The 26,256-nt window shown below is 40.6% G+C and overlaps 1 protein-coding gene across 2 annotated transcripts in view; it reads left to right on the forward strand.

Annotated features, from left to right (window-relative positions):
• LOC124132649 (vascular endothelial growth factor receptor 1-like) overlaps positions 1-26,256 on the forward strand; it is an 84,242-nt gene that overhangs the window by 51,436 nt on the left and 6,550 nt on the right. For both annotated transcript variants that reach the window (XR_006860819.2, XM_046496656.2), the window contains exons 5-21: positions 1,576-1,721; positions 5,097-5,283; positions 5,991-6,153; positions 8,269-8,393; positions 8,992-9,288; positions 9,748-10,024; positions 11,372-11,502; positions 14,037-14,217; positions 14,947-15,059; positions 15,773-15,891; positions 17,144-17,273; positions 19,019-19,123; positions 20,328-20,447; positions 22,154-22,434; positions 22,923-23,045; positions 24,150-24,220; positions 25,215-25,255. Coding sequence is in view for 1 of the 2 variants with exons in the window: in XM_046496656.2 (XP_046352612.1) it covers positions 1,576-1,721; positions 5,097-5,283; positions 5,991-6,153; positions 8,269-8,393; positions 8,992-9,288; positions 9,748-10,024; positions 11,372-11,502; positions 14,037-14,217; positions 14,947-15,059; positions 15,773-15,891; positions 17,144-17,273; positions 19,019-19,123; positions 20,328-20,447; positions 22,154-22,434; positions 22,923-23,045; positions 24,150-24,220; positions 25,215-25,255 (2,610 nt within the window). In the remaining variant the exon portion in view is untranslated. The remainder of the gene's footprint in view (positions 1-1,575; positions 1,722-5,096; positions 5,284-5,990; positions 6,154-8,268; positions 8,394-8,991; positions 9,289-9,747; positions 10,025-11,371; positions 11,503-14,036; positions 14,218-14,946; positions 15,060-15,772; positions 15,892-17,143; positions 17,274-19,018; positions 19,124-20,327; positions 20,448-22,153; positions 22,435-22,922; positions 23,046-24,149; positions 24,221-25,214; positions 25,256-26,256) is intronic.

Raw genomic sequence — 26,256 nt, forward strand, 5'->3', positions numbered from 1 at the left:
GGCGGAGATGTTCAAGCTAGTATGTAGCCAAATTTTGTTTACAATAATTTTGTCAAAACCATGTTGGATTTGAGCATTGTAACATTTCACTGCCGTGGTCATGTGTTCTGAGACGCAGAATATGTGAAGATTTTTTATTTTTTTTGAAAATGGAAATAAAAGCAAAACATGCAACAGACTTTATGATGATGTGGGCGGTGCCTGAGAACCAAGACTATTATTTTTTTTAGCCTTATTTCAGCCATTTTGAGACTAGAACATGTTCGTGTTTTGTACTTCGTGAAAATTCTGTCAACATTGGCCAGGAAGATAACTAGAATGACCACAGAATTTTATTTCAAACTACAGTAAACTACTGTTATTACAACCTCAAAGTGACCACTGATTTTCGTTTGCGATATCTGTTGTTCATTATAAGCATTTCGACTGTCAGACATCTCGGATCAAGGCACGTGACCACATCATGTTACTCGATACATAACAAAAGTGTGCACTGTCTTTGTACAATGTTTTTTTATCTCATAAATGACATAAAATATTTAACATAAGTAAATACATGTTGTAAATATATTTTTGATACGGCTTCATTGACAAGTCTCAAGAGTGACTTGCCGTCAGTCAGGAAATCTGTTTTTGCTGTTTTGCTTTGAACATTGGTTGAAAACGGATCTGGGCCCAGTTCCACAAAGCGATCATAGCGCTACGACTGTCATAAGTCTATGTTAAAGTATGGGAGTTACGATCATCTTAGCGCTACGACTGTCGTAAGTCTATGTTAAAGTATGGGAGTTACGATCATCTTAGCGCTACGACTCGTAAGTCTATGTTAAAGTATGGGAGTTACGATCATCATAGCGCTAGACTGTCGTAAGTCTATGTTAAAGTATGGGAGTTACAATCATCTTAGCGCTACGACTGTCGTAAGTCTATGTTAAAGTATGGGACTTACAATCATCTTAGCGCTACGACTGTCGTAAGTCTATGTTAAAGTATGGGACTTACAATCATCTTAGTGCTACGATCATCTTTGTGGAACAGGGCCCAGGTCATGTGTTGTCACAATGTCATCAATGTTTTCAAACAGTTCGATGATACGCCACAACAACTACTGCCTAATCACTGTTTTATAATTGTTAATTGAGGGTGTAAATTGAGGTCAAGGTGTCAGTACTTAATCCAATTAATCACTTGCCTTCAATTGTTTATTGACGCTTTGAACAGCTGCGCATGGCCGTGGATGTTTTGATAGGCTGATTGATGACACGTGAGCTGCTCAGATTAACAGTTTGTTATCAGAGTACACATGGGACCACAAAGAGTTCGCTATACATTATTTCATTGTAAACGTGTTCATTATATCCATCAATTTTTTATGATAAAATATACAGCAAATGTCCGGGACCAAAGAAACAGTTTGTTATTGCGATCAGTTTGTTATAATTATGTTCGTTCTAAGCGTAGTGTACTGTTGTTGGAGAATATTAAAAAGATTTGTTTTGATTTTGAAAGGGAATGTTTACTATTAACAGGTGAGCTACACTACTCTTACAATGATATCATGTTTCTCCATGACAGATTCACCCTCTACTCCATATCCCTTCATTGAAATCAGTCCGCCACACACACGGATTTGGGCTGGGGAATCTTTCACACTCACCTGTAAAGTGAACGTTGATAGAGGTCACGTGATTTTCATCGAATGGTTGTTTAAAATGAAAGGGGTGAGTTTCCTTATTAGAGAATTGAGATTGCCCATTGCTGTTTATGAGGTAAGGTAAAATGTCCAAGTGGTCTTAGGTGTTTATATCCAGGGTAGAATAGATCTTCAGCAACCCATGCTTGCCGTGAAAGGCAACTATATGTCGTAAGAGACGACTTACGGGATCGGGTGGTCAGGCTCGCTGACTTGGTTGATGCATGTCATCGTATCCCAATTGCATGGATCGATGCTCATGATGTCAATCACTGGATTGTCTCTTCCAGACGCGTTTATTTACAGACCGCCATCATATAGCTGGAATATTGCTGAGTGCGGCGTTAAACAACAAACAAACAAACAAACAATAGTAGGTGTTGCCATTGGCTGTGCAGGATTGCATCCCTTGGCCACAGCAGGATACACTGGTCATTTGTCATTTGATTATAATCCTTGTTCAGTCGAAAGCATTCTCCAAAGCGTTATTAGCTATTTAACATCTTCACAGCCTGCATCACTGAGGACTTTCGTTAAGCTGATAGACTGTGATAATTCTAGGAGAGTATTTTGGTGTGAGATGAGACATTTCTTTTTGTAATGTTTAAGAGCTCAATTGGTTTTTTTCAGACATTAAAAGGTGCTCAGTTAGTATTTTTAAATAAATGAAATTAAGAAACTATATTCTTTGGACACCTGTCGTCAAAAAAATATCTGATCTATATTTTTAACCTTTTTCTATCTCCAATGATGCATTTCTCTCTTCTTTTTCGATCCTGGTGTGGAAAATAGTTTGCAGCTTCAAACAACATCGCACCTCAACACATCCCTTTCATCACCATGGTCGCTACCGTAAACAATAGGGCATGCACCACTGCAATCCCTAGCCTGTTTATTTGTCTCTCTAACAACAACCGCCATCAAGATTCCACATAAACGATGGAGCCGTCATGCCCCTTGTGCAAACATGCAAGCAATTGTTTTCACCATTGGACCCACACACCGTGTGTTGCGATTGCAGGGGACCATGTTCTAACAACAGACGTCTACAATGTTGCCATATCTTAGTAAGACGGATTTCAAGCCTTACCTTAGCAAGTGTCAGAAGAGATCGGTAGACCGGCATTCTAAATGTACAGGAAAAGATTCGGAACATAGACCATCATCAGTGAAGAAATCTAAGGTCTCTGTACCACCTCGTCCTCTGAATGTAGTATTGCCATCTGAAATACACCTTGACCTTCAGCTGAGAGTCGCCTCTCCTCCCGTCTCCAACCAGGGAGATTGCGGCACCCTACTGGTTGCTGATGACAACACTACTCCCTCCATTCGTCAGATCTTCCCTCAAGGAGATCAGACAATGTTAAGCACACTGACCAACTAGCCATGGTCACAAGAATCGAGCCCAGTCGCAGGACTACTCGGTAGATCGATGATCAACAGACATCGCTCTAGTACAGGGGGTCGACAGTCCTCTACAGATCGACTCTAGAGATCACTATACATCGTCAGATCACCAGCTCTCGGGGGATCGTCAAATCGACAGTTAGATGGATCTACATGCATCGCCCAATCTAAATGTCCTGAGGGAATGACGGGTATTGATGGATCAATACTTTCAAATGGATCGAAAGGTCAGCAGGTTGATAGATCGACATCACTCGTCTAATCGACATCAATGGATCATCAACTATCGACAGATCAACATCATTTTTAGGATCGCCAATGATTCACCTTATCAGTACCATTCGGGAGTTGGACAGCTATCAACAGGTTGACAGATCAACAGTTCAACATTCACAGATCGACACCATTCGGGAGATCGACAACCATCAACAGGTCGATTGTTTGACAGTCATCCACAGGTCTACACCACTTGGGTGATCAACATGTTGCCATAGCAACTGCTCAACATGCCTCAACTGATCATTATTAATCAGAGGATCGCCAGGTGTCCTTCGACGTGCATCACACTTCTACTAATGCTCTGTACAACCACAAGTGGAAGGCTTTTGAAAGGTATTGTTCTGCTTGAGATATATCATCTCCATCCACAACAAATAACTGAATACCTTTAACGTTTACATACTACCAAGAAGTTGAAAGGCTCCACATAAGCTACCTGTTTGGCTGCTATTGGTTCTGTCATTGCCCTGATTATGGGTTTCAAGGTTTCTACTGTTGCGGAGCTTCAGGCATTGATCAGTCATCTCTATTTAGACCTCTGACATGGGATCTCAACATCATTCTCCATCATCTGGCATCGGCAGAGTATGAACCTTTGGAGGAAAAAAGTGCAGATGACGTTTAAAAAGATCTTCTTAATTGCTCTGGCTACAGCAGCTCGCATCAGTGAGATCCATGCCTTAGATGTAAAGGGTGTCCAGTTTGAATAACATACCCATGGCAAAGTCTTTTTGGGATTACGTTGGGACTTCATTTCTAAGTACCAACTTCCTGGGCAACCGACTGGCTGTTTTACCATCCTGCCGCTCTCCTCGATATTGGGACCAGATGAAGATCTATCATTATGTTCTGTCAGAGCCTTGAGAGTCTGCTTGAAGGCATCTGAAACCTTGCGCTGTTCCCGCATGTTTTTTTTTTATCCTAATATCGATAGCTGCAAATTTAGGATGCGTTCAGTTATTTTGAGAGCTTTGTGGGATTACCACCTCCGGTAGCCTCCAACCAACATGAGACAAGTGCTTCGACCATGGCGTTAGATAGTTCCTGCACTTCATCCACCATCTTGCAGGGATGCTACTGGAGATCAGATACAGTGTTTGCGTCCCACTACCTTCGAGACATCTCAAAGATTATTGTCCAGGGACTCTATCAGTTGGGTCCACTCGTGATTGCCCAGCAAATGACAGCAGCCCGTCAGCACAGATGAGGACACCTGCGTGCTACAGCCCCGTGTTGCATATTTTGTACATACATCAATAAATGCAACAATCTATTTTATTGTTTATTTTCTTTTCGTCGGGTTCCCACCCACCCAACCATCCACTCATCACAGTTACACCAACCTGGAGGCTCAGTCACGTGATCAGATCGCACAGGGTTGGGACGCGCAGGATTGCAGTGGTGCGTGACCAATTGTTTATGGTAGCGACCTTGTGATAAAAGGGATGTGCTGAGGTGAGATGATTTTTGAAGCTGGAAACTTTGTTCTGGGATGCTTCCACACCAGGATCAAAGAGTGAAGGAAAAATGCATAGTGTGAGATAGGATAAGTATACATATGCAATTTATTGTAAAAGTTTCAAATTTTCAGTAAAAATAGGATTGATTATTTTTTTAGAAAACAATCCCGCCTCCCATCCCCCGAAATCAAATGTTTGCTCCCTAAATTATGTTAAGTTTTGAACTTTTCTACTATTTGTTTGGTCAATTTCTGTAGGTGAAGTCAAACTACTACATAATGAAGCCACGCAAAAATCCGATAAGGACTTCCAACTACATGTACGATGAAGTCTCAACCCAGATAAAGGTGTTTGATGTCAATACAGATGATCAGGGCGTGTACACCTGCCAAACTGAGACCAATCACCTCACTAAGTCAGTCTCAAAAATACTGTATGTCTACGGTAAGTGTTGCATCACAAGCAGTGAGGATGATCGTGTCCATTTTTTCACCATATCTTCTGTAAAGAACACAACAGTTGCTCACAAGAACTTGAAGGAGGTCAAATCCCATTTGACCCCCATCTATCCCAGTTACACAATTAAATGATCAGTTGCAAAGAATTTATAAATCCGATAGGGACTGGCAAAGTACATTCTATCCGAATTTGAAATTTTAAATTTGTTTCAATTTTGATTGAAAAACATTTGAAGTCTTTCTTTAGCCTAATGAAACACCAGAAGTGTTTAATCATCAGAAAAAGAGAGAGGAGTTTGGAGATATGTGCTTCTAAAAGATAACCAGGTGATGAATCCGAACATGATTGCAGTCATTTGGTCTTGAGTATGCAGTGGTTCTCCTATAACCTATTGAATCTCATTCAATTATGAATGGGGCAGTCGGGTAGCCTAGTGGTTAAAGCGTTCACATGAAGACCCGGGTTCGATTCCCGATATGGGTACAATGTGTGAAGCACATTTCTGGTGTCCTTCGCTTTATATTGCTGGAATATTGCTAACAATAGCGTAAAACCAAACTCACTCACTCACTCACTATTATGAATGATCCGTATTAAAACCATTACACTAATAATGAGTGCTAACATGATGTCACATTGTGACAGAATATTGATGAATTCAATATGGCTTCTGTTGCCGTCTGCTCCAACAGAGAAATCCGAAGTGTATCTGATGCCAGAGAAAGATGTGGTTGAGACAACTCTTGGAAGTCAAATGGCAGTGATCCGGATGGACATGAACGCATTCCCAAAGCCTGATTTATACTGGTATTTCAACGGACATCTTATCACCAATGAAAGCAACTTCAAGCAGTAGTAAGTTCTTCAATCATCAGTGTTGTTTTTATGGACAAATTACCCAAATATTGTTCGTTGATCATGTTGATTCCCTTGATTATTATTAAAAAAAATTATCGCTGATCTTTTGAAATAGTTGATATTAAGTGTTGTAGTTAAAACATAAGACTGAGCAAGACCTGAGGGTTTTCTCTTAACTCATGGTTTTACATTTTCAACTAAAACCGAGGAGGAGTTTTAACAGACTTATGAACCATCTAACAAGATTTACCAGAAAGAATATAAAAATATCAGGATACCTTAAAGTGCAACAATACAGTAGTCGCGGTACAAAACAAATTCAATGACAGCAGGCGATAGAAAGACTATGTGCAGCACGGAGACAACTGTAATCAGTGACATGTAAAATTGAAGACCCTTTTATCCCCTGCCCCAGCATCTCAGTGGGAAAACAGTTGGTTTACATACTAAACATGATATGTGTGGTTGCATGTTAGATTCACTTCATGGTTTTTTTATATGAAAAAATTGTCAAAAAGCAACATTAGATGCCTATTAAAAGGATGTTTATACATCTGTGGTGATGTAAGACTCTTCAGTTAAGTTTGAAAGTTAAGAGCCCTGGGCATGAATACAAGCAACTGAGTGTGCAGGCTTTCCACTATATGAAAAATGCTTAAGAACAATAGGACTATGGATCTATTGGTATATATATCAAGATAGCTACGTGATAAATCACAAAGTACAATGAAGAATGGATAGTGGTTTATTTCACGATAAAACATTGTTCTATCATGACATCATTTCTAGAGATTTGAACATGGGCTTGCAACATGATGACATCGTAAATTGGCGCCCCTCATTGTTTATTCTTGCCGCAGTGTTTTATTGTACGATAAACGACTTCCACTCGTCGTTTATTTCTAAAATAACATGGACTTCCAGGTAGTTCAGAGATTGAAGCATTTGCTCGACATGCTGATAACCCAGATTCATGGCCAATCATGATGTCCTGATATTTATCCACTGGATGATTATTAGTAGGGCTGGGACGGGTAACTTGGGTACTCGGGCGGGTGGGTACTGAGTAGTACCCGGGTACCCACAGGACTACCCGGACCCGTGGTTAGTCACATGATATATAGTTTAAAGACAAAAATTATCTAGAACTCTATGGTTACACTATCACTAATGTTCGCAGTTCTTTCTGACAACTACGCCCATTCCTTCTGATTTTTATATGTTTGAATGAAAATAAAACTTCAGTCAGCTTCAGTGTATACACCAGATCGTTTTATACGCGTATCTAAACACATTTTGCCAGGACTACGGTCAAACTTTTCTCAATCGGACAGTTTGTACCTACCTTATAAGACCTACAGCGGGTATCCGGGTAGGGTCAGGAAATAGGGGGGTGGGTACCCGGGTAGTAAATTTGGACTCGTCCCAGCCCAAATTATTAGCTTGATGTATCCGTTGCAGTTATGTATTTAGGATTCCAAACTAAGAGCCCTTGGTAGGCAAATTGGTAAAAATTTGTTATTTTGTTCAAAATATGAGCTTTTTTTAAGTAATTATTTTCCTAAATTCTGAGGAGTTTCAACATTAAATTTTAACATTGCTTTTAATGCAATAATGTCCGATTAAGCATTAAAGCATCTTCCTATATATTGGTCCTGTTATCAGTGAAATATATACAAGACAGCTTTACAAAGCTGTAACATTACCGTATATCGCTGTGTATAAGGCGAGTTTTTCGTACCTAAAATGAGGGGGCTAAGAAGGGGGGTCGTCTTATACACGGAGTCAAAGATCTCACATTTTTTTCCACTGGCGATGTCAACCGGCGTCCGATAGTTATAGCTATGACAGCATGAATTGGGAAATATTTAATGCCAATTCCAATTCCAGTTTGTAGTGGCATTAGCTCCAGACTTGGGGCTGAATATCAGCCTCTGTGAGGGCCGGTCTACATAAATCTCTTGAGTTGTCAGCTGCAAATCTCAGGTCACTTGAAACTGATTATAGATTATAGATTAGCTGGTCGACACTAATAAGATTTGCTGAATATACTTTCAGAAACAGCAATGATAAAAATATAACATATGGCTATATCCCTCTTTTATTTTTCAGTCAATCCAAGGATGAAGCAGCCTTGAAGATTTTCTTTCCGTCGTCAGTGCATAATGGGAACTACACTCTCCATGCAGTAACTGTTGACATGAACGCCACAGCCAGTGTCATTTTGCAAGTATATGGTAAGTAGACACATTCTTTTGGGCCCAGCATCACATGGTGATCTGGTGTCCATTATTCTCTGGGTCATATTATTGTTTTAAACAAGAATCAAATGATAGATCCCTTATTACTGACCGCCTCTGTGGTCCAGTGGTAGAGCGTCCACCCGGAGAGGGGAGGTCCGGGGTTCGATGTCGTCATATCATTAGACGTTAAAAGATGTCTGGCACTCTGGCATAATGGAGCTAAAACAAGGACTGGTTGGCTCGTTGGAGTCAGTATACTGTGTCTGAGTCGGGTATTCATGAGAAGACCGCCTCCGTAGTCTAGTGGTAGAGCGTCCGCCCGGAGAGCGGAAGGTCCGGGGTTCGATCCCCAGCCGCATCATACCAAAAGTCCTTAAAAGATGGTACTTGTTGTTACCCTGTCTGGCGCTCGGCATTAAAGCACTATAAATCGACATCAGTCCAGACTACTACAAGCACCCACACGCACGCACACACATGCACGCATGCACACACACACACACACCACACACACACACACATACACACACACACACACACTTGGACACGACATCAAACCCCATTTCACCTCACCTCACCTCTGTTACTTCAGGGCCACTCACAGCGACCCTCTCAGCTAATCCCGACTACAAGTTGTTCACAACGGGGGAGAAGTACAGCCTTGTGTGTCAGACGTGTGGCTACCCCACTGGGAACATCACATGGTACTATCAGGACTGCAACTCCACCTTGTGTACGGTCGAGGAGGACAGCTGGATCCTCATACAGCAGAAAAACTTATCCATGTACAGCACCATACCTGTTGTGAAAAACGTGACTGGAATCTATCGTTGTGATGTCAAAAATGACATTGGTGGTGAACACAAGGATTTCAAGTTCATTGTTACAGGTAGGTCGCTTTTAATATTTTGGGGAAGTTTTGATAAGAGAGAGTAATTACCTTTAGATAAATGATAATAAAATAGTTAGGATGTAAAGGGGCGTCCAGGTAGCTTAGTGGTTAAAGCGTTCGCTTGTCACGCCGAAGACCTGAGTATGATTCCCGACATGGGTACAATGTGTGAGGCCCAATTCTGGTGTTCCCCGCCGGGATATTCCTAGAATATTGCTAAAAGCAGTGTAAAACCAAACTCTCACACTCATTCACTCTTGTTGTAAAACTTGGCAAGATGTCTTGGAATTGATCATTGTTCTTCCAGGAATTATTGTTGAGCAGTGTTTGGTCATTGGGTCAATCTTATAGGCCTTACTCTCAGGAAAGCATGACCCATTATGCTACAGCACTATTTCCATAAGGGCAATGTTTTATTGAGTCATGTGAACACCTTTTATTTCTGTCGATCCTCAGACCAAGTTCCCAGCAAATCTGGCATCAAGATCACCTCTAGCAGAGACAAGGTCGTCAAGGGAGACGATCTGAAACTTGAATGCATAGCCAGTATCTGGATCTACCGAAAAATAAGCTTTCCCTGGATGCCGTCAGCTTTGGCGTTGTATAATAACAGCGTGTTGGTGGATAACACAACAGACACAACTCCTCTTAACACAACTGTTGTGTTAAACACTTCTACAACAGATGTAGCTGTGTCCACTGAGAGCCCAAGGATACAGATTTTTGAAACAAGGTACTGTATTTCGCCGTCTATAAAGCGACCCCACGTATATGACGACCTCTGTACAAGCCTTTAAAATCGATGCTAATTTATATACCCCGTCTATAAAGCGAATCAGAATGAAGCCAGCACCAGCGCATACACAATCCCTACATTTGAAATGAAAATGTGTTTGTCATCCGCAGAAAAAACTTACATCGTTTCCCTTCAGCGAATTCAGGGAAACGAACAGATCATAACAATAAAACTTGGTCAATATAAATTTTAAAGTTGAGATATAAAACACTAGACATGATTATTTACTGATTAAATTGTATTTCCTGTTCTGATAGGCATTGTTTTATATGCAGAGATCTAAGATTACTGTGTGTATTTTCTCGTAAACTAAGCCAGAAGTAGCAATCAGCTGTACACACGTTTCTCGGAATCTACCAGTGATTTGGTTAATAATTACCCAATAATATAACTTTAAAGAATTTATATACAATCATCGAAAGAATTGAATCAACCGCACACACAAGACAGCAACATTTATCAAGCCCTAAGATGGATGAAGATTTTTTAAATTTTTTGACAAAACCAATTCCAAGGGGCACACCTGACCATCTTTATAAGTGCTATGTGGCACGCTTGGAAACATATCCATCCCTGTATAAGAAAATTGAAACTGATTCCATGGCATTTGACTGACTACCATTACCTGATTGGCTGATAATATTTGTTAGTTTGTTTCATAATGTTGACCGCACTCAGCAATATTCCAGCTATATAACGGTAAATATTCTGGACCAGACAATCTAGTGATTGACATCATGAGCTTCGATCTACGCAATTGGGATACAATGATGTTCATCAACCAAGTCAGCGAGCCTGACCACCCAATCTCGTTAGTCGCCTCTTACGACACGCACAGTCACCTTTTACAGCAAGCATGGGTTGCTGAAAACCCCGGTTCTTCATGGGTATAGAATGGGGGGCTCTTGTTTCATTATTGTGCTGATTTCATATTAATGTCTACATTTTATGTTTTAGATAAGTTATTTATTTATTATTTATAATAATTGACCAGTGGAGTGTATGGAGTTCTAAATAGGAAACGATGAGCATACATTTTGAAATCCGCATAAATTCTTAAATCCCAGTCAACCCATGAGTATGATGTAGGTGGATTTTCAGTATGTCCAGTAGTATCTGTCACTACAATGTTGCTCAAAGTGAATACAAGTCTTATTCACTGAATGACTTTTTAGAAGGTGGGCTAGATGTGAGAATCATTATAAAGCTTTCTAGTATCATCTCAAAATTGATAAGGTACGAATTATACGCTTGATCTGACTGCTGACCTTGACATTGGTTTAGGACGGAGTACTCCTTTGTGAGGACAATCGTGTTCCATTCACTTCTGCCGGAGGATGAGGGACTCTACTTCTGCAATGGGACCAACTTTACATCAAGTGTTACTGCTGACGTATATAATCTGTCTCTGTTGCGTGAGTATCTTCTTGTGTCACAGAAAGTCTCTATGTTGCTATGTATGTAGTGTTCATGATTGTTTGTTTGTTTATTTGTTGTTTAACGCCGCACTCAGCAATATTCCAGCTATATGACGGAGATCTGTAAATAATTAAGTCTGGACCAGACAATCCAGTGATTGACATCATGTGCATTGATCCACACAATTGGGATACAACGACATGCATCAACCAAGTCAGCAAATCTGACCACTCAACCCCGTTAGTCGCCTCTTACGACAAGCATAGTCGCCTTTTGCAGCTGAATGGGTTGCTGAAGACCTATTCTACCTCAAATCTTCACGGGTCTAGTGTTAATGAAGCCAGCCTGGTCAGTCTTACAGTTTAACATGTATGCACTATTTTTTTGTTCGGAATGTTTTAATCTGCAGTCGGCAGAATAATAAAATGTAGTTTTTGAACTATTATTATCTTTCAGCTTTTCTTATTTGTAGAGCTGGCGGATCTGTAAGCCAATTAAAAAACTGTCTTGCCTAGCAAAAATATATTGTCAGACATATTGCCCCTATTGAAAATTCTTGCCTCGCCGGTGTGTGTTTGTGTGGCCACACTGGTGTCTATTTGTGTGACCTCACCGGTGTCTATTTGTGTGGCCTCACTGGTATGTGTTTGTGTGACCTCACTGGTGTGTGTTTGTGTGGCCTCACTGGTGTGTGTTTGTGTGACCTCACTGGTGTCTGTTTGTGTGACCTCACTGGTGTGTGTTTGTGTGACTTCACTGGTATGTGTTTGTACGACCTCACTGGTGTCTGTTTGTGTGGTCTCACTGGTGTGTGTTTGTGTGACCTCACTGGTGTGTGTTTGTGTGACATCACTGGTATGTGTTTGTGTGACCTCACTGGTGTCTATTTGTGTGACCTCACTGGTGTCTGTTTGTTTGACCTCACTGGTGTCTGTTTGTGTGACCTCACTGGTGTCTGTTTGTGTGGTCTCACTGGTGTCTGTTTGTGTGACCTCACTGGTGTCTGTTTGTGTGGTCTCACTGGTGTCTGTTTATGTGGTCTCACTGGTGTCTGTTTGTGTGACCTCACTGGTGTGTGTTTGTGTGACCTCACTGGTGTGTGTTTGTGTGACCACGCTGGTGTCTGTTTGTGTGACCTCACTGGTGTGTGTTTGTGTGACCTCACTGGTGTCTGTTTGTGTGGCCTCACTGGTGTCTGTTTGTGTGACCTCACTGGTGTCTGTTTGTGTGACCTCGCTGGTGTCTGTTTGTGTGACCTCACTGGTGTCTGTTTGTGTGACCTCACTGGTGTCTGTTTGTGTGACCTCACTGGTGTCTGTTTGTGTGGTCTCACTGGTGTCTATTTGTGTGACCTCACTGGTGTCTGTTTGTGTGACCTCACTGGTGTCTGTTTGTGTGACCTCACTGGTGTCTGTTTGTGTGGTCTCACTGGTGTCTATTTGTGTGGCCTCACTGGTGTCTGTTTGTGTGACCTCACTGGTGTCTGTTTGTGTGACCTCACTGGTGTGTGTTTGTGTGACCTCACTGGTGTCTGTTTGTGTGGTCTCACTGGTGTCTGTTTGTGTGACCTCACTGGTGTCTGTTTGTGTGACCTCACTGGTGTCTGTTTGTGTGGTCTCACTGGTGTCTATTTGTGTGACCTCACTGGTGTCTGTTTGTGTGACCTCACTGGTGTCTGTTTGTGTGGTCTCACTGGTGTCTATTTGTGTGACCTCACTGGTGTCTATTTGTGTGACCTCACTGGTGTCTGTTTTTGTGACCTCACTGGTGTCTGTTTGTGTGACCTCACTGGTGTCTGTTTGTGTGGTCTCACTGGTGTCTGTTTGTGTGACCTCACTGGTGTCTGTTTGTGTGACCTCACTGGTGTCTGTTTGTGTGACCTCACTGGTGTGTGTTTGTGTGACCTCACTGGTGTCTGTTTGTGTGACCTCACTGGTGTGTGTTTGTGTGGTCTCACTGGTGTGTGTTTGTGTGACCTCACTGGTGTCTGTTTGTGTGACCTCACTGGTGTCTGTTTGTGTGACCTCACTGGTGTCTGTTTGTGTGACCTCACTGGTGTGTGTTTGTGTGGTCTCACTGGTGTGTGTTTGTGTGACCTCACTGGTGTCTGTTTGTGTGACCTCACTGGTGTCTGTTTGTGTGGTCTCACTGGTGTGTGTTTGTGTGACCTCACTGGTGTCTGTTTGTGTGACCTCACTGGTGTGTGTTTGTGTGACCTCACTGGTGTCTGTTTGTGTGGCCTCACTGGTGTCTATTTGTGTGGCCTCACTGGTGTGTGTTTGTGTGACCTCACTGGTGTCTATTTGTGTGGTCTCACCGGTGTGTGTTTGTGTGACCTCACTGGTGTCTGTTTGTGTGACCTCACTGGTGTGTGTTTGTGTGACCTCACTGGTGTCTGTTTGTGTGACCTCACTGGTGTCTGTTTGTGTGACCTCACTGGTGTCTGTTTGTGTGGTCTCACTGGTGTGTGTTTGTGTGACCTCACGTGTGTCTGTTTGTGTGACCTCACTGGTGTGTGTTTTTGATTCAGCTATCAAGCCCCCAGCCCTGCTGGATCATACGTCGGGGGAGTTCAGCATCAAGCAGCTGTCATCCTTCTTCCTGGATTGTGCCTTCGATGGCTTCCCCAAACCCCATGTCTCCTGGTATAAGGACAGTGTCAAGCTCAAGGCTAACAACACCTTCAACATCACCTTTACATCCTTCCAGAAGTAGGTTGAACTCTGGGTCTGGATAAAAAGTGTCAGCCATTTAATATTCTGGTCGGAGAAGGGGAAGATGATTTGTTTAACACCTTACCGGAAATATACTCACAAAAGAAACGCAAGTTGAGTATGCAGTATACATGTTATTTACTCGGGGCTTCCAAAATGCAACCAAAAATATTGATAACACCATCAGACTTCACTACATGCTAAAACTCGTATCAATTTATGGTTCCGTGTTTGTTACCTATTTACTTAAAACCACTTGCGTTTCTTTTGCGGGTGAGTATATTTATGCTGGACATGCCAAATGTCCTAAAATAAACTTTGTCATGAAGAAATAAATTGTGCATCTTCTTTCACAGAAAAAAATATTGCGTGTATTGAAGAAGCACTATGATGATCGTAATTCCCTTACTTAACATTAACTTACAACTGTCGTAACTCTAAGATTGCTTTGTGGAACGGGGCCCAGGTCTTTGTAGCCATGGCAACATTTAGCATAGGTGTGTGACTGTCTGTTACACCATTCAGTTTCCATTCCTTCTATTTCAGGGGTCCGTTCCACAAGGCGATCGAAGCGCTACGGTGATCGTAACTCCCATACTTTAACATAGATTTACGACTGTCTTAAATCTACAATTGCCTGTGTGGAACGGGGCCCAGGGCCTTGTAGCCATTGCAACAGGCAATCAAGTTTTGGGGTCATGTTACACTGTTCTGTTCATGTTGTAGTGCTCGGCTGACTATTGAGGAGGTAACCAAGATCCATGCAGGGTATTACTACTGTGAAGGGGAAAACTATGGAGGGAAAATCCAGAGTTCCAACATCACTCTGCTTGTTGGACGTAAGTTACTGCTTATGATAAATATAGGTGGGGCACGGGTGGCCCAGTCGTCTAAGGCGCCGTGATTCGCTGTGCAGAGTTGCGTCCCTTGGTCACACCAGAAACCTATGATTGTGGGTTCGAATCCCGGTTCGCCCCGATTATGTTTCTAGGTTTTTCAGCACCATACCCGTGCTCATGGGTTTCACCGAAGTGGTAAACGTGCTTCACTTTGGGCTTTCCTCCCACATTAAGCTGACACGCCGCGATATAACTGGAATAATTTTTAAGGGGGCGTTAAACCAAACTCACTCACTCACTTATGATAAATATCAACTGTAGTCTCTGTTATATTAGGCGAGGTAAAATGGAGTTTAATGTTGCGTTCAAGATTATTCATAGCAACATGCATGCACATGTGTGTGTGGCTGCTTGTACTACTCCAGGCTTTAGCGCAAGTCCACTGAGATACCATGCCGCAGCTTAACATGGATACCCCCCTCAGATACAGTATACAGTCTCCAAGCCGACCATGTTGTGCCAGGCAGGGTAGCTACAAGTATCATCTTTCAACATTTCTTGTTATGATGCAGCCAGGGATTAAATGATGTCCAATAAGTACATTGACATTGCTCAGTACACACCTGTTCCTTTTTGTTATATAACAAATATTATTTTCTTGTCGGTACAATTTTGTACAAAATTGCCAAGCCTATCATTATTTGTTTTTCAAGAGCCAGTATTGGCTGGTTTTACTGGAATGCATGTCGGAATCGTTGTTGGCGTGGCAGTCGTCATCGTGATTATCCTCATCATTGTCATCATCAAGGTCAGGAGTATGAAGGCCGGATATGTAAGTATTCATTAAGGGAGAGTATCAAATGGTTCAATAAAAATTATTTAACATAATCTTTGCGATTTAAAAAACATAACTAATAACATAGTTTATTACTTATGAATCTAATGGAAAGGTAAGTAACTTTTAATAGTAAATTCTTCTTATGCGGTGGGGCGGTGGGTAGCTTAGTGGTTAAAGTTTTGACTTGTAACACCGAAGACCCAGGTTCGATTCCCCACATGGGTACAATGTGTGAAGCCCATATTCCAGTATCCCCTGCCGTGATATTTCTGGAATATTGCTAAAAAAGCAGAGTAAAACCGTACTCACTCTTTCATTCACTCTTATGCCATTCTTTCTGAGGAAGCAGTGGATGTATGATCATACAAATATTGTCGTAGGCATAATTTATTCTATTCCAATATTTGACCCCATAGTGCTGTTTGTTGTCATCTTTAAGTTAAGGTAGACATTGTTCTTTTTGTGCAGTGTTGTATGATAAATATTTGTCAGTAGAAACAATTGCTATGTTAAATCGGTGGTAAGTATATGTCGGTATACAACATTGCCCTGTTAGATCCGTTGTACATATTTATCAGTATACAACATTGCTCTGTTAGATGTATGGTAAATATTTATCAGTATACAACATTGCTCTGTTAGATCCGTTGTACATATTCATCAGTATACGACATTGCTGTTAGATCCGTTTTACATATTCATCAGTATACGATATTGCTCTGTTAGATCCGTTGTACATATTCGTCAGTATACGACATTGGCCTGTGAGATGCGTGGTAAATATTTATTAGTATACGACATTGCTCTGTTAGATCCGTGGTAAATATTTGTCAGTATACAACATTGCTCTGTGAGATGTGTGGTAAATATTTGTCAGTATACAACATTGCTGTGTTAGATCCGTGGTAAATATTTGTCAGTATACAACATTGCTCTGTGAGATGTGTGGTAAATATTTGTCAGTATACGACATTGCACTGTGAGATGTATAGTAAATATTTATCAGTATACAACATTGCTCTGTTAGATCCATTAAACATATCAATCAGTATACGACATTGCTCTGTGAGATGTTAGGTAAATATTTGTCCGTATACGACATCGCACTGTTAGTTCTGTGGTAAATATTTATCAGTATGCGACAATGCTCTGTGAGATGTGTGGTAAATATTTGTCAGTATACGACATTGCTCTGTGAGATCCATGGTAACTATTTGTCATTATACAACACATCGTCTGTTTGCAGCACAAGGAGTTGGAGCAGTGCCTGATGCAGCCCAAGGGAGACTACAACCCAGACCTGCCCATAGACGAGCAGACAGCCTGTCTCCCCTATGACCCTAAATGGGAATTTCCTAAAGACAGACTTCGACTTGGTACGTGGGTTGTCATTCTGTGAAATCTCTTTATGGTGGGGGCAGTGGGTAGCCCAGTGGCTAACCTCTGGATGTTGAGTTATTTTCTCACAAACATTTTCATAAGATCTGAAAAGTGATCGTTGAGATCGTGCAGAGATGTACAATATTAAATATCCTATCTGATGGTGTAAATTTAACTACAAATATTAAGCCGGTTTAAAAAAAAACACTCAAGAGTTGTCCGAGATTTTTAAATGCATTAAGAAAGCAAATTTCTTCCATTTTTATCTTATCCTACACCGAGAAAAGTACTGTGCGACAATTTTTTGATTTAGCAGCCTTTCAGAAACTGTGAGTGAACAAAATACTTCCTAATATCTGAACGACATAAATATATACTCATGTTGAACCATTATTAAAGGAGCACTAGCTTTATCATCAAATGTAATGAATTACTAAAAACTTGACACCATGCTGGTTCTATGTCTGTGACAACGTACATCGGAGAAAGACGACATTGGTTGTTTTATTACTAAACAGTCAAGTCCCGTTAATCCGACATGGTTGGTTGCATATGATTATGTCGGATTAATGAGTATGTCGGATAAACGAAATTAAGTAGTATCAACGTTCGTTAAAAACATAGTCTGGAATAGAAGTCGCAAGTTTGAAACTGGTACCGCAAAGCTTAAGACTCGTCTCGCATCAAAACACGGGCTGTGTACTCACGGGCAAATGACGTACACTGATCACAGTGTCGGATTAACGAGATTGATTAATGAGTGATTTTGGTAATTTGTTGCAAATTAGGTGTGTCAGGTTCGGAGTGCGAGACTGTCCGATTAACGGGTCTAAATAGCGCTGATTTAATTGGTTCCAATCATAAGTGTCGGATAAAGCTGATTGTTGGATTAATGAGTGTCGGATTAATGAGACTTGACTCTACATCTCACCTAATTTTCGTTCATGGAATGGAAAATCTCAATGTGTAAAACAGAATATGATGTTTTTTCTACACAAAATAAAACGACTTTTTTTTTTAACAAAATGGCGTGTTCACTGACATCAGTACACAGGATTTTACGAGGGGACTTTTGTTGATTTAGGGATCGTATACACATGTTTAAACTTATCCTACTTCACACTATGCATTTCATCCTTCTCCTTTCGATCCTTATGTGTAACCAGCTTCTTTTGGATGTTCTTGAGGACATTGAACTAACAAGAAGCCCCTTCCTTTAGATTAGGGGTTAATACGAGGTTCTGTGTCACGTATGGTGGGGAATGATCTCACTGGGATTTATCTGGACCTGCTCAGAGGCCAATATTCAGCCCAAAATCTGCAGCAAATGTCAGTACAAATTCCCAAATTGGCCTTACAAATCTCCCAATTTATGTTCAGCAAAAAGTTTTATGATATACGGTCTCAGGTTGTAATGTCCGGCTTATACTTTTTTCGAAAATGTCTGTTGGCAAATCTTAAAATGTCCAGTTGGCCCTATGTCAAATCAGATATTTTGCAGTCACAGTCGGACAAGTCCGGCGCACAGACCGGTTTCCAGATCCCTGGCAAAAACTAATGTTATGGCTTTGTTGAGGTGACTCATTGCGTATGGGTTTAACCAAAGTGGTTATAGGTCGTAGTCCTGCGTCACTGTGGGCTTTTCTCCTACCTCTCACTGACATGACTTGATATGACTTGATATGACTGAAGTACTGTGCACACAACTCACTCACTCACTCACTCAATCATGTCCACACAGGTATGATCCTTGGTCAGGGAGCTTTCGGTCGGGTGATGAAGGCCGAGGCGATCGGTATCATGGATTGTGAAGATGTGTCTATCGTGGCAGTCAAGATGGTCAAAGGTAGGAGCTTGTTTAAAGGCAATGGAAACTCACATATTAATGTTTCTTCTTTCTTTGCTGTTTAACGCTGCACTCAGTAATATTCCAGCCATGTGACAGCAGTCAAATAATTGAGTCTGGACCACACAATCCAGTGATTGACATCATGAGCATCAATGTCACACAATTGGTATACAATGACATGCATCAACCAAGTCAGCGAGTCTGACCACCCAATCCCTTAGTCGCCTCTTACGACAAGCATAGTCTCATGGGTTGCTGAAGACCTATTCTAACCAGGATCTTCTCGAGAAAAATTTGAATGTATGTGTGTCTTCAGTGTTGTCAGGCTGTTCCTCACTCTACCTTTGTTTATGAAGAATGTCTGTCTCCATCAATTGTATCAATAACTTCCCACATAATTTCTCTTATGATGAGTGTGATTTGGTAAATGTCTCCAAGTCTGATACAGTATACAAGTTGCTGATTGGGACTGTAATACTCATGAAACTTCACTAAGGTAAAGGTGCCATTAAGTAAGTAGGATTTCCCTTCTTTTGGGCGATGACGTAATTGATAAGTAACGTCAGCATGAGTGAGTAAGGTTTTACACTGCTTTTAGCAATATTCTAGCATCATCACGGCGGGGGACACCAGAAATGTACCCATGTCAAGAATCGAACCCAGGTCTTCAGGGTGACGAGCAAATGCTTTAACCACGAGGCTACCCGACCGCCCCAGTAATGTCAGAATGGGAAATACCAGCCAACATTGCTTCTTGTTGTTGAACCCCATGAAGATCTTGGTTAGAATTGATCTTCAGCAACCCATGCTTGCATGCTTGTCATAAGAGGCAACTTAACGATTATTGGTGAAGGCAATCCTGAAGAGAAGAGCAATGTTGTATCAATCGTACAAACTCCAGTGATAACAATCCTTAGGAGCAAGGTATTAACAACAATCATCTGATCAAGCACACTCGGTAGAACCATAGAGACTGTGTGAACTGTACACGCAGGTGATTGCTGTTGATCCTATGATCCACATCAACCTCACTATCTCTGTCGACCCATCGATGTAGGTCGATCCCTTGTACCATGAAACAATGATATACGTTGATCTGTCGATCTTAGTCGCAATAACAATCTGACGATCTATAGTGATGACAATCTTGAATCTTGACAAGACCGCCATCATATAGTTGGAATAAATCTGGTTGTTGCAGACTGTACTGATCGGGAACAAATGATGGCTCTGCTGTCAGAGCTGAAGATCCTCATCCACATCGGTCAACATCTTAATATTGTCAACCTTCTCGGAGCTGTCACCAAAAATATTCGCTTTGGTAAGTACTTCATTCTGGGCTTCTCATTCAAATATCAGTTGTGTCAGATCATTTGATGAGATAAACATGTTATTTAAAAAGAGAGACTAATTATCTTAGGTATTTCTTCGTGAACGTAATCTGAAAAACAGTGTTTGAATGAGGCAGAGTGAACTAGGTCTGTATGCCTTCATGATAAATCTAGAAAGTTGAAGTGTTCTGTCATAGCAACTGATTTGGGACGGCCTTTGTCTGAATGAACAGAGGCAAATTACCCTGTAATTATCCATGTTTATGCCTTGAATCACTTAATTACCATTATTTATAAGATGCTAATCCCAGATGGCTGTCTGTCATCCTGAACGAGCTGTGCAACTATGTCACTGATTAATTACTGTTGACTAACTACAGCATTTCACCACCAGGGGGCAGTGCTTTGGCAGACATTGTTTTAAAACTGTACTGAAGAATTAATTTGCAAATAACGTTTTATACTTTTTATGTTATTATTTAAAAACAAAACATGTGCAGAGGCTGTCCCAAATTGGTCGCTATGACAGTTGCTTGCTGTTATAGTATCCAAGTTGCTGCTTTGATACATTTTGAAGGATGCTGCTGAAAGCATCAATGAAATGTACCGTATTCGACGTAATAAGTGCCCAGGGCGCTCTCAAAATTAGAAATAGGGGGCGATTATTAGAATATTATTTTGGTGAAAAAAACAGAGTTGAAAGATACATTTTGTGGTTTATGCTTACAGCCTGAAATGTTTATATACGACAGATATATTTTTTCAGAATTTAATTGCCCATAATTAAGGGTGCATATAACACACGAGTGCGTATTATAGACGAATAAATAAGTCTTGTGTACATTGATCAATCGGAAGGGGTGCTTATTGGGATTGTTCACTAGCCAATATGTTAACAATTATTACCGTGGGCGCTTATTAGAGCGGGGCGCTTATTACATCAAATACGGTATTTACTCATATTTAGTCCACATATGACGTGTTTGCTTTCCTTGAAGGGCTTATCATTTGTGATTAATTGATGAACATTGTATTCAAATTATTAAATCTTTATTTCCTGGACTGAGGATATTCTGTGGTTTCGCATAGGTCTTTACAATACATGTGTAAGTCTTCTACTCCTCCAGACCCTAGCTAGCTTTCAATGTGTTTGTCTGAAAAAACATTCTCATCCCTGTATATCATAATAGTCCTTTCTGGATCATAGTCAACATTGTATACAATTCACTTTTTCTTTACCTGTCAGAAATATGACAATATCAGAAACACTATGTATTTCTATATACCTGGGTATGATTTAAGAACAATATTAGATGACAATAGTTCAGTCAGCAGTTCTCAAACATGGATATCCTTTGATCAGTTCATGATTTCATTGTCAAAAGCAAAAGATTTGAGTAGCTTTAATTTTATGCATTTAAAAAGAAAAAAATTGTTATTTTATTTCACAGACACCACTGTCTTCAATATATATTAGCTTCGTGTATTTTATTTGTGCATTTGTATATTTGTGTTTAGCACTATCTTGCAGATTACCAGCTGTTGTTAAGTTATTACCTGGAGAGGTATTTACAGAAGCAAGTTTTGCTTGTTTACCGATCCAGATTATCTTTTGAAATAAAAATATGTTTAAATATTATATGCATACAAAATACTTCTGACACTCTGTAACTCTGACTGGGGAAACTGTTGACAGGTGAACTGTATGTTCTTGTGGAGTACTGCCTGTTTGGAAACCTGCGCAACTACTTGATCAAGAACCAGTCTTCCTTCAAGGACACAATGGAAGAATACACAGACCCTGCACTGGAGAAGAAACGTCAGGCTCAGAACGAGAAGCCAGTGCCATATTACGTCAACAAGGCTGCTGTGCCAGAAAACAGTGCTGATCTGATTGGTCCGGCACTGACAACAAAGAATCTGATTTGCTGGGCATTTCAAGTAGCACGAGGGATGGAATACCTTGCATCCAAGAAGGTTAGGAGGATAGCTTCTACAATGAATTATTCGTTTGTTAAACAAATTTTAATTGTATCCACTAGTGATACGGATGTTAGGAAATTAACTGCTACCACAATTTATTTATTTGTTTGAACAGATTTCGATTGTATCCAAGAAGGTTAGAATAGCTACCACGACAAATTATATAATTGTTTTGCAGATTTTAGGCATACAAATTCCATTGTTATTTGTGTTAATTTCTTATGAAGATTGGAATATTTGGATAAATCCTCTTATTGTATTAACTGTGATTTACAATCACCACTTTTTCTCAAAAATATGTATTTTTTAAACAGATTTCCAGTGCAAAAACTGAATACAAATTTCATTATTTGGATTAGTTTCTTAAGAATTGAAATATTTGGATAAGTCCTCTTTGTGTATTGTCTGTGACATACTAGCACCACGTTTCCCACAAACTATTGTGTAGATGGTATATACATTTAAACATGGGTCTGTTTCAGTACATCCACCGGGATCTGGCAGCACGGAATGTGCTCCTTGGGGAGGACAATGTGGTCAAGATCTGTGACTTTGGCCTGGCCAAGGACTGCTACAAGGACGCAGAATACAAGAAGAAGGGGGATGTGAGTACAACAGTGCAGAGCTGTGTCACAGACAGTGTTTTGTTGGATTTGTTAACAGCTTCTCTTCTGTGCAGGGTCCCCACGGGGCTTCCTGGTTGGGATAGGTCGCAAGCAACCTATGCTGGCACTCCAAGCAACCTATGCTGGTCCCAAGCAACCTATGCTGGTCCCAAGCAACCTATGCTGGTTCCAAGCAACCTATGCTGGTCGTAAGGTGGGCCAAAAAGATCAGGAGATCAGGTTCTTGGTTAATGGCATTGTACCCCGATGGCATGGATCATTGCTCACAATATTTATCTCTGGATTGTCTGGTCCAGACTCGATTATTTACAGGGTGATGTACAGGTGGAATATTGCTGAGTGCGCCATTAATAAAAAAAAAACAAGAACAAACTATACTTTGCAGGGGCCATGAGAGACCCAGATGTCTGAGGCAAAGCAGTTTTTGACCAGGCGCCATGGGACGCATGTCTTTAATGTGGTACCAATGTAAAACCCTGGTACCAATGTCAGACCATTTTTGACCAGGCCCCATGGGACACGTGTCTTTAATGTGGTACCAATGTCAGACCATTATGACCAGGTGCTATTGGACACAAGTCTTTAATGTAGTCCCAATGTCAGATCCCAGTACCAATATCAGACCATTGTTGACCAGGCGCCATGGGACACATGTCTTAATATGGTACCAATGTCAGTGGATTTGGAGTGAACAAGATTCCATTGTTTGGTAATACCTTGATATAACACTGACAACTTAAGTTGCAAGTTTTAGGATATAGCATGCATGCATCTCTTCCAGGGGTCCATTTTGTGGATATTATGAATGACATAGTCCAGATCCAGAACACAGATAGATGCTTGGTCTTAGCAGGGTTGTTGAGACCCCCCCACCCCCCACCCCCCCACCCCCCCCCCCCCCACCCCCACCCACCCCCACCCCCCACCCCACCCCACCCCACCCCACCCCACCCCCCTCATCGACCAACCAGTGTCTTTTCAAGTATGCTGACATGTTTCAATGAATTAAGATGATAAATTTAGCTGCATGTCAAACTTGACTGTGTAGCTCTTGTCTAACCCAATGATTGTTGGGGTTTGCAGGGTCCAGTTCCGGTCAAGTGGATGGCCCTGGAGTCCTTCACACACAGGATCTACACCACTAAGAGTGATGTGTAAGTGGACATTTGTACAAAGAATAAAAAGTAGTTGCTATCCATAAAAAAGTGTCATGTATTCATGTTCTCGCAACTTCTAAATGCCTATCAAAGGCTTTGACCTCAAATGCCTGCAGAATAAGTGCCCATATCACAAGCTGGTCCAAGAGGAACTGTTCTTGGAATAGGGAGGCTGTCAAAAACTGCAGACTAGTCATGTTGTCAGAAGTTAGGTAGCCCAGTGGTTAATGTGTCCGCTTGGCTTGGTGAAGATCTTGTTTGATTCCTCATTGAGAAACAAAATGTGAAGTTTTGATGTCCCCTTCTATGGAATTACTGGAAGATTGCCAAAAGTGGTATAAAACCATTGGCAATTTCTGCTGTTATGGTAGGCACACCATTGTTTTTTGGTGTTATGTAAACTGTTTCAATTAAATCGTGATTGATGTATGAACTACAGCTGTGATGTGTGATGAGGTAGCCCAATGGTTAAGGTGTTCTTCATCCAACTGTTTGGCTGGTTTTGATTCCTGAAATGAGTAAAATTCATGGAAACATATTTTGTTATTTCCATGATTTAAGCTGCAATATTGCTAAAATCTAGATAAAAATCCTAAAGATTTATGCTATGATAGCAAGTTAATATAAAGTGAGTGAGTGAGTGAGTGAGTATGGTTTTATGCCGCTTTTAGCAATATTCCAGCAACATCACGGTGGGGGGACACCAGAAATGGGCTTTAACCACTAGGCTACCTGACCGCCCCTAAGTTAATATAAAACTGTGTATATGTATATTTGTATCTATTCATATCTAAATATGTAATGTTTACTTTTTTATGTTGTACTAATATGTGGCTGTTTTTTTGTGTGTGTGTGTACTTGGAAACATTATAAAAAAATAAAAAGATAAAAGAAATCTGCATAAAATATGAATGAATAAATAGACAATTTGATGTCAAATGTGTGAATGATTGAAAAAAAAGGTAATTAATGATACTGTTCTACATTTCAGATGGTCATATGGAGTCTTTATTTGGGAGCTGTTTTCTTTAGGTAAGACATAACATCACATAGATGCATTAGTTAATACATTTGTTTGTTTAATTTATGTGGAGCTTATGTTAATAAGTTGTAAGTTTATGTAATGGAATATTAGATCGACAGATTAGTCTGTTGTCAGTGATACAAAAAATGGTAAATACCATGTAATAATAGAGAACTACCTGTGTAATTAATGAGATGTAATCATGTAATGAAGTTAGTCATTTAATGAGGTAGAGTTAGTCATGTGATAAGGGAGACGTAGTCATGTGATAGGAGAAAGCTATTCATGTAGTAATGATGAGTAAGTCATGTAATAAGAGAGAGTTAGTCATATGATAAGGGAAGGTTAGTCTTGTGATAATGGTAAGTCATGTGATAAGGGAGAGTTAGTCATGTGATAGGGAGAGTTAGTCATATGATAAGGGAAGGTTAGTCATGTGATAATGGTAAGTCATGTGATAAGGGAAGGTAAGTCATATGATAATGGTGAGTAAGTCATGTGATAGGGAGAGTTAGTCATATGATAAGGGAAGGTTAGTCATATGATAATGGTGAGTAAGTCATGTGATAAGGGAGAGTTAGTCATGATAAAGGAAGGTTAGTCATGTGATAATTGTGAGTAAGTCATGTGATAGGGAGAGTTAGTCATAAGATAAGGGAAGGTTAGTCATGTGATAATGGTGAGTAAGTCATGTGATAAGGGAGAGTTAGTCATGATAAAGGAAGGTTAGTCATGTGATAATTGTGAGTAAGTCATGTGATAGGGAGAGTTAGTCATAAGATAAGGGAAGGTTAGTCATATGATAATGGCGAGTAAGTCATGTGATAAGGGAGAGTTAGTCATGATAAAGGAAGGTTAGTCATGTGATAATTGTGAGTAAGTCATGTGATAAGGGAGAGTTAGTCATAAGATAAGGGAAGGTTAGTCATGTGATAATTGTGAGTAAGTCATGTGATAGGGAAAGTTAGTCATAAGATAAGGGAAGGTTAGTCATGTGATAATGGCGAGT

The sequence above is a fragment of the Haliotis rufescens genome, unplaced genomic scaffold, assembly GCF_023055435.1.
Source record: "Haliotis rufescens isolate VD_foot unplaced genomic scaffold, xgHalRufe1.0.p SCAF_7, whole genome shotgun sequence".
Lineage (NCBI taxonomy): Eukaryota > Metazoa > Mollusca > Gastropoda > Lepetellida > Haliotidae > Haliotis > Haliotis rufescens.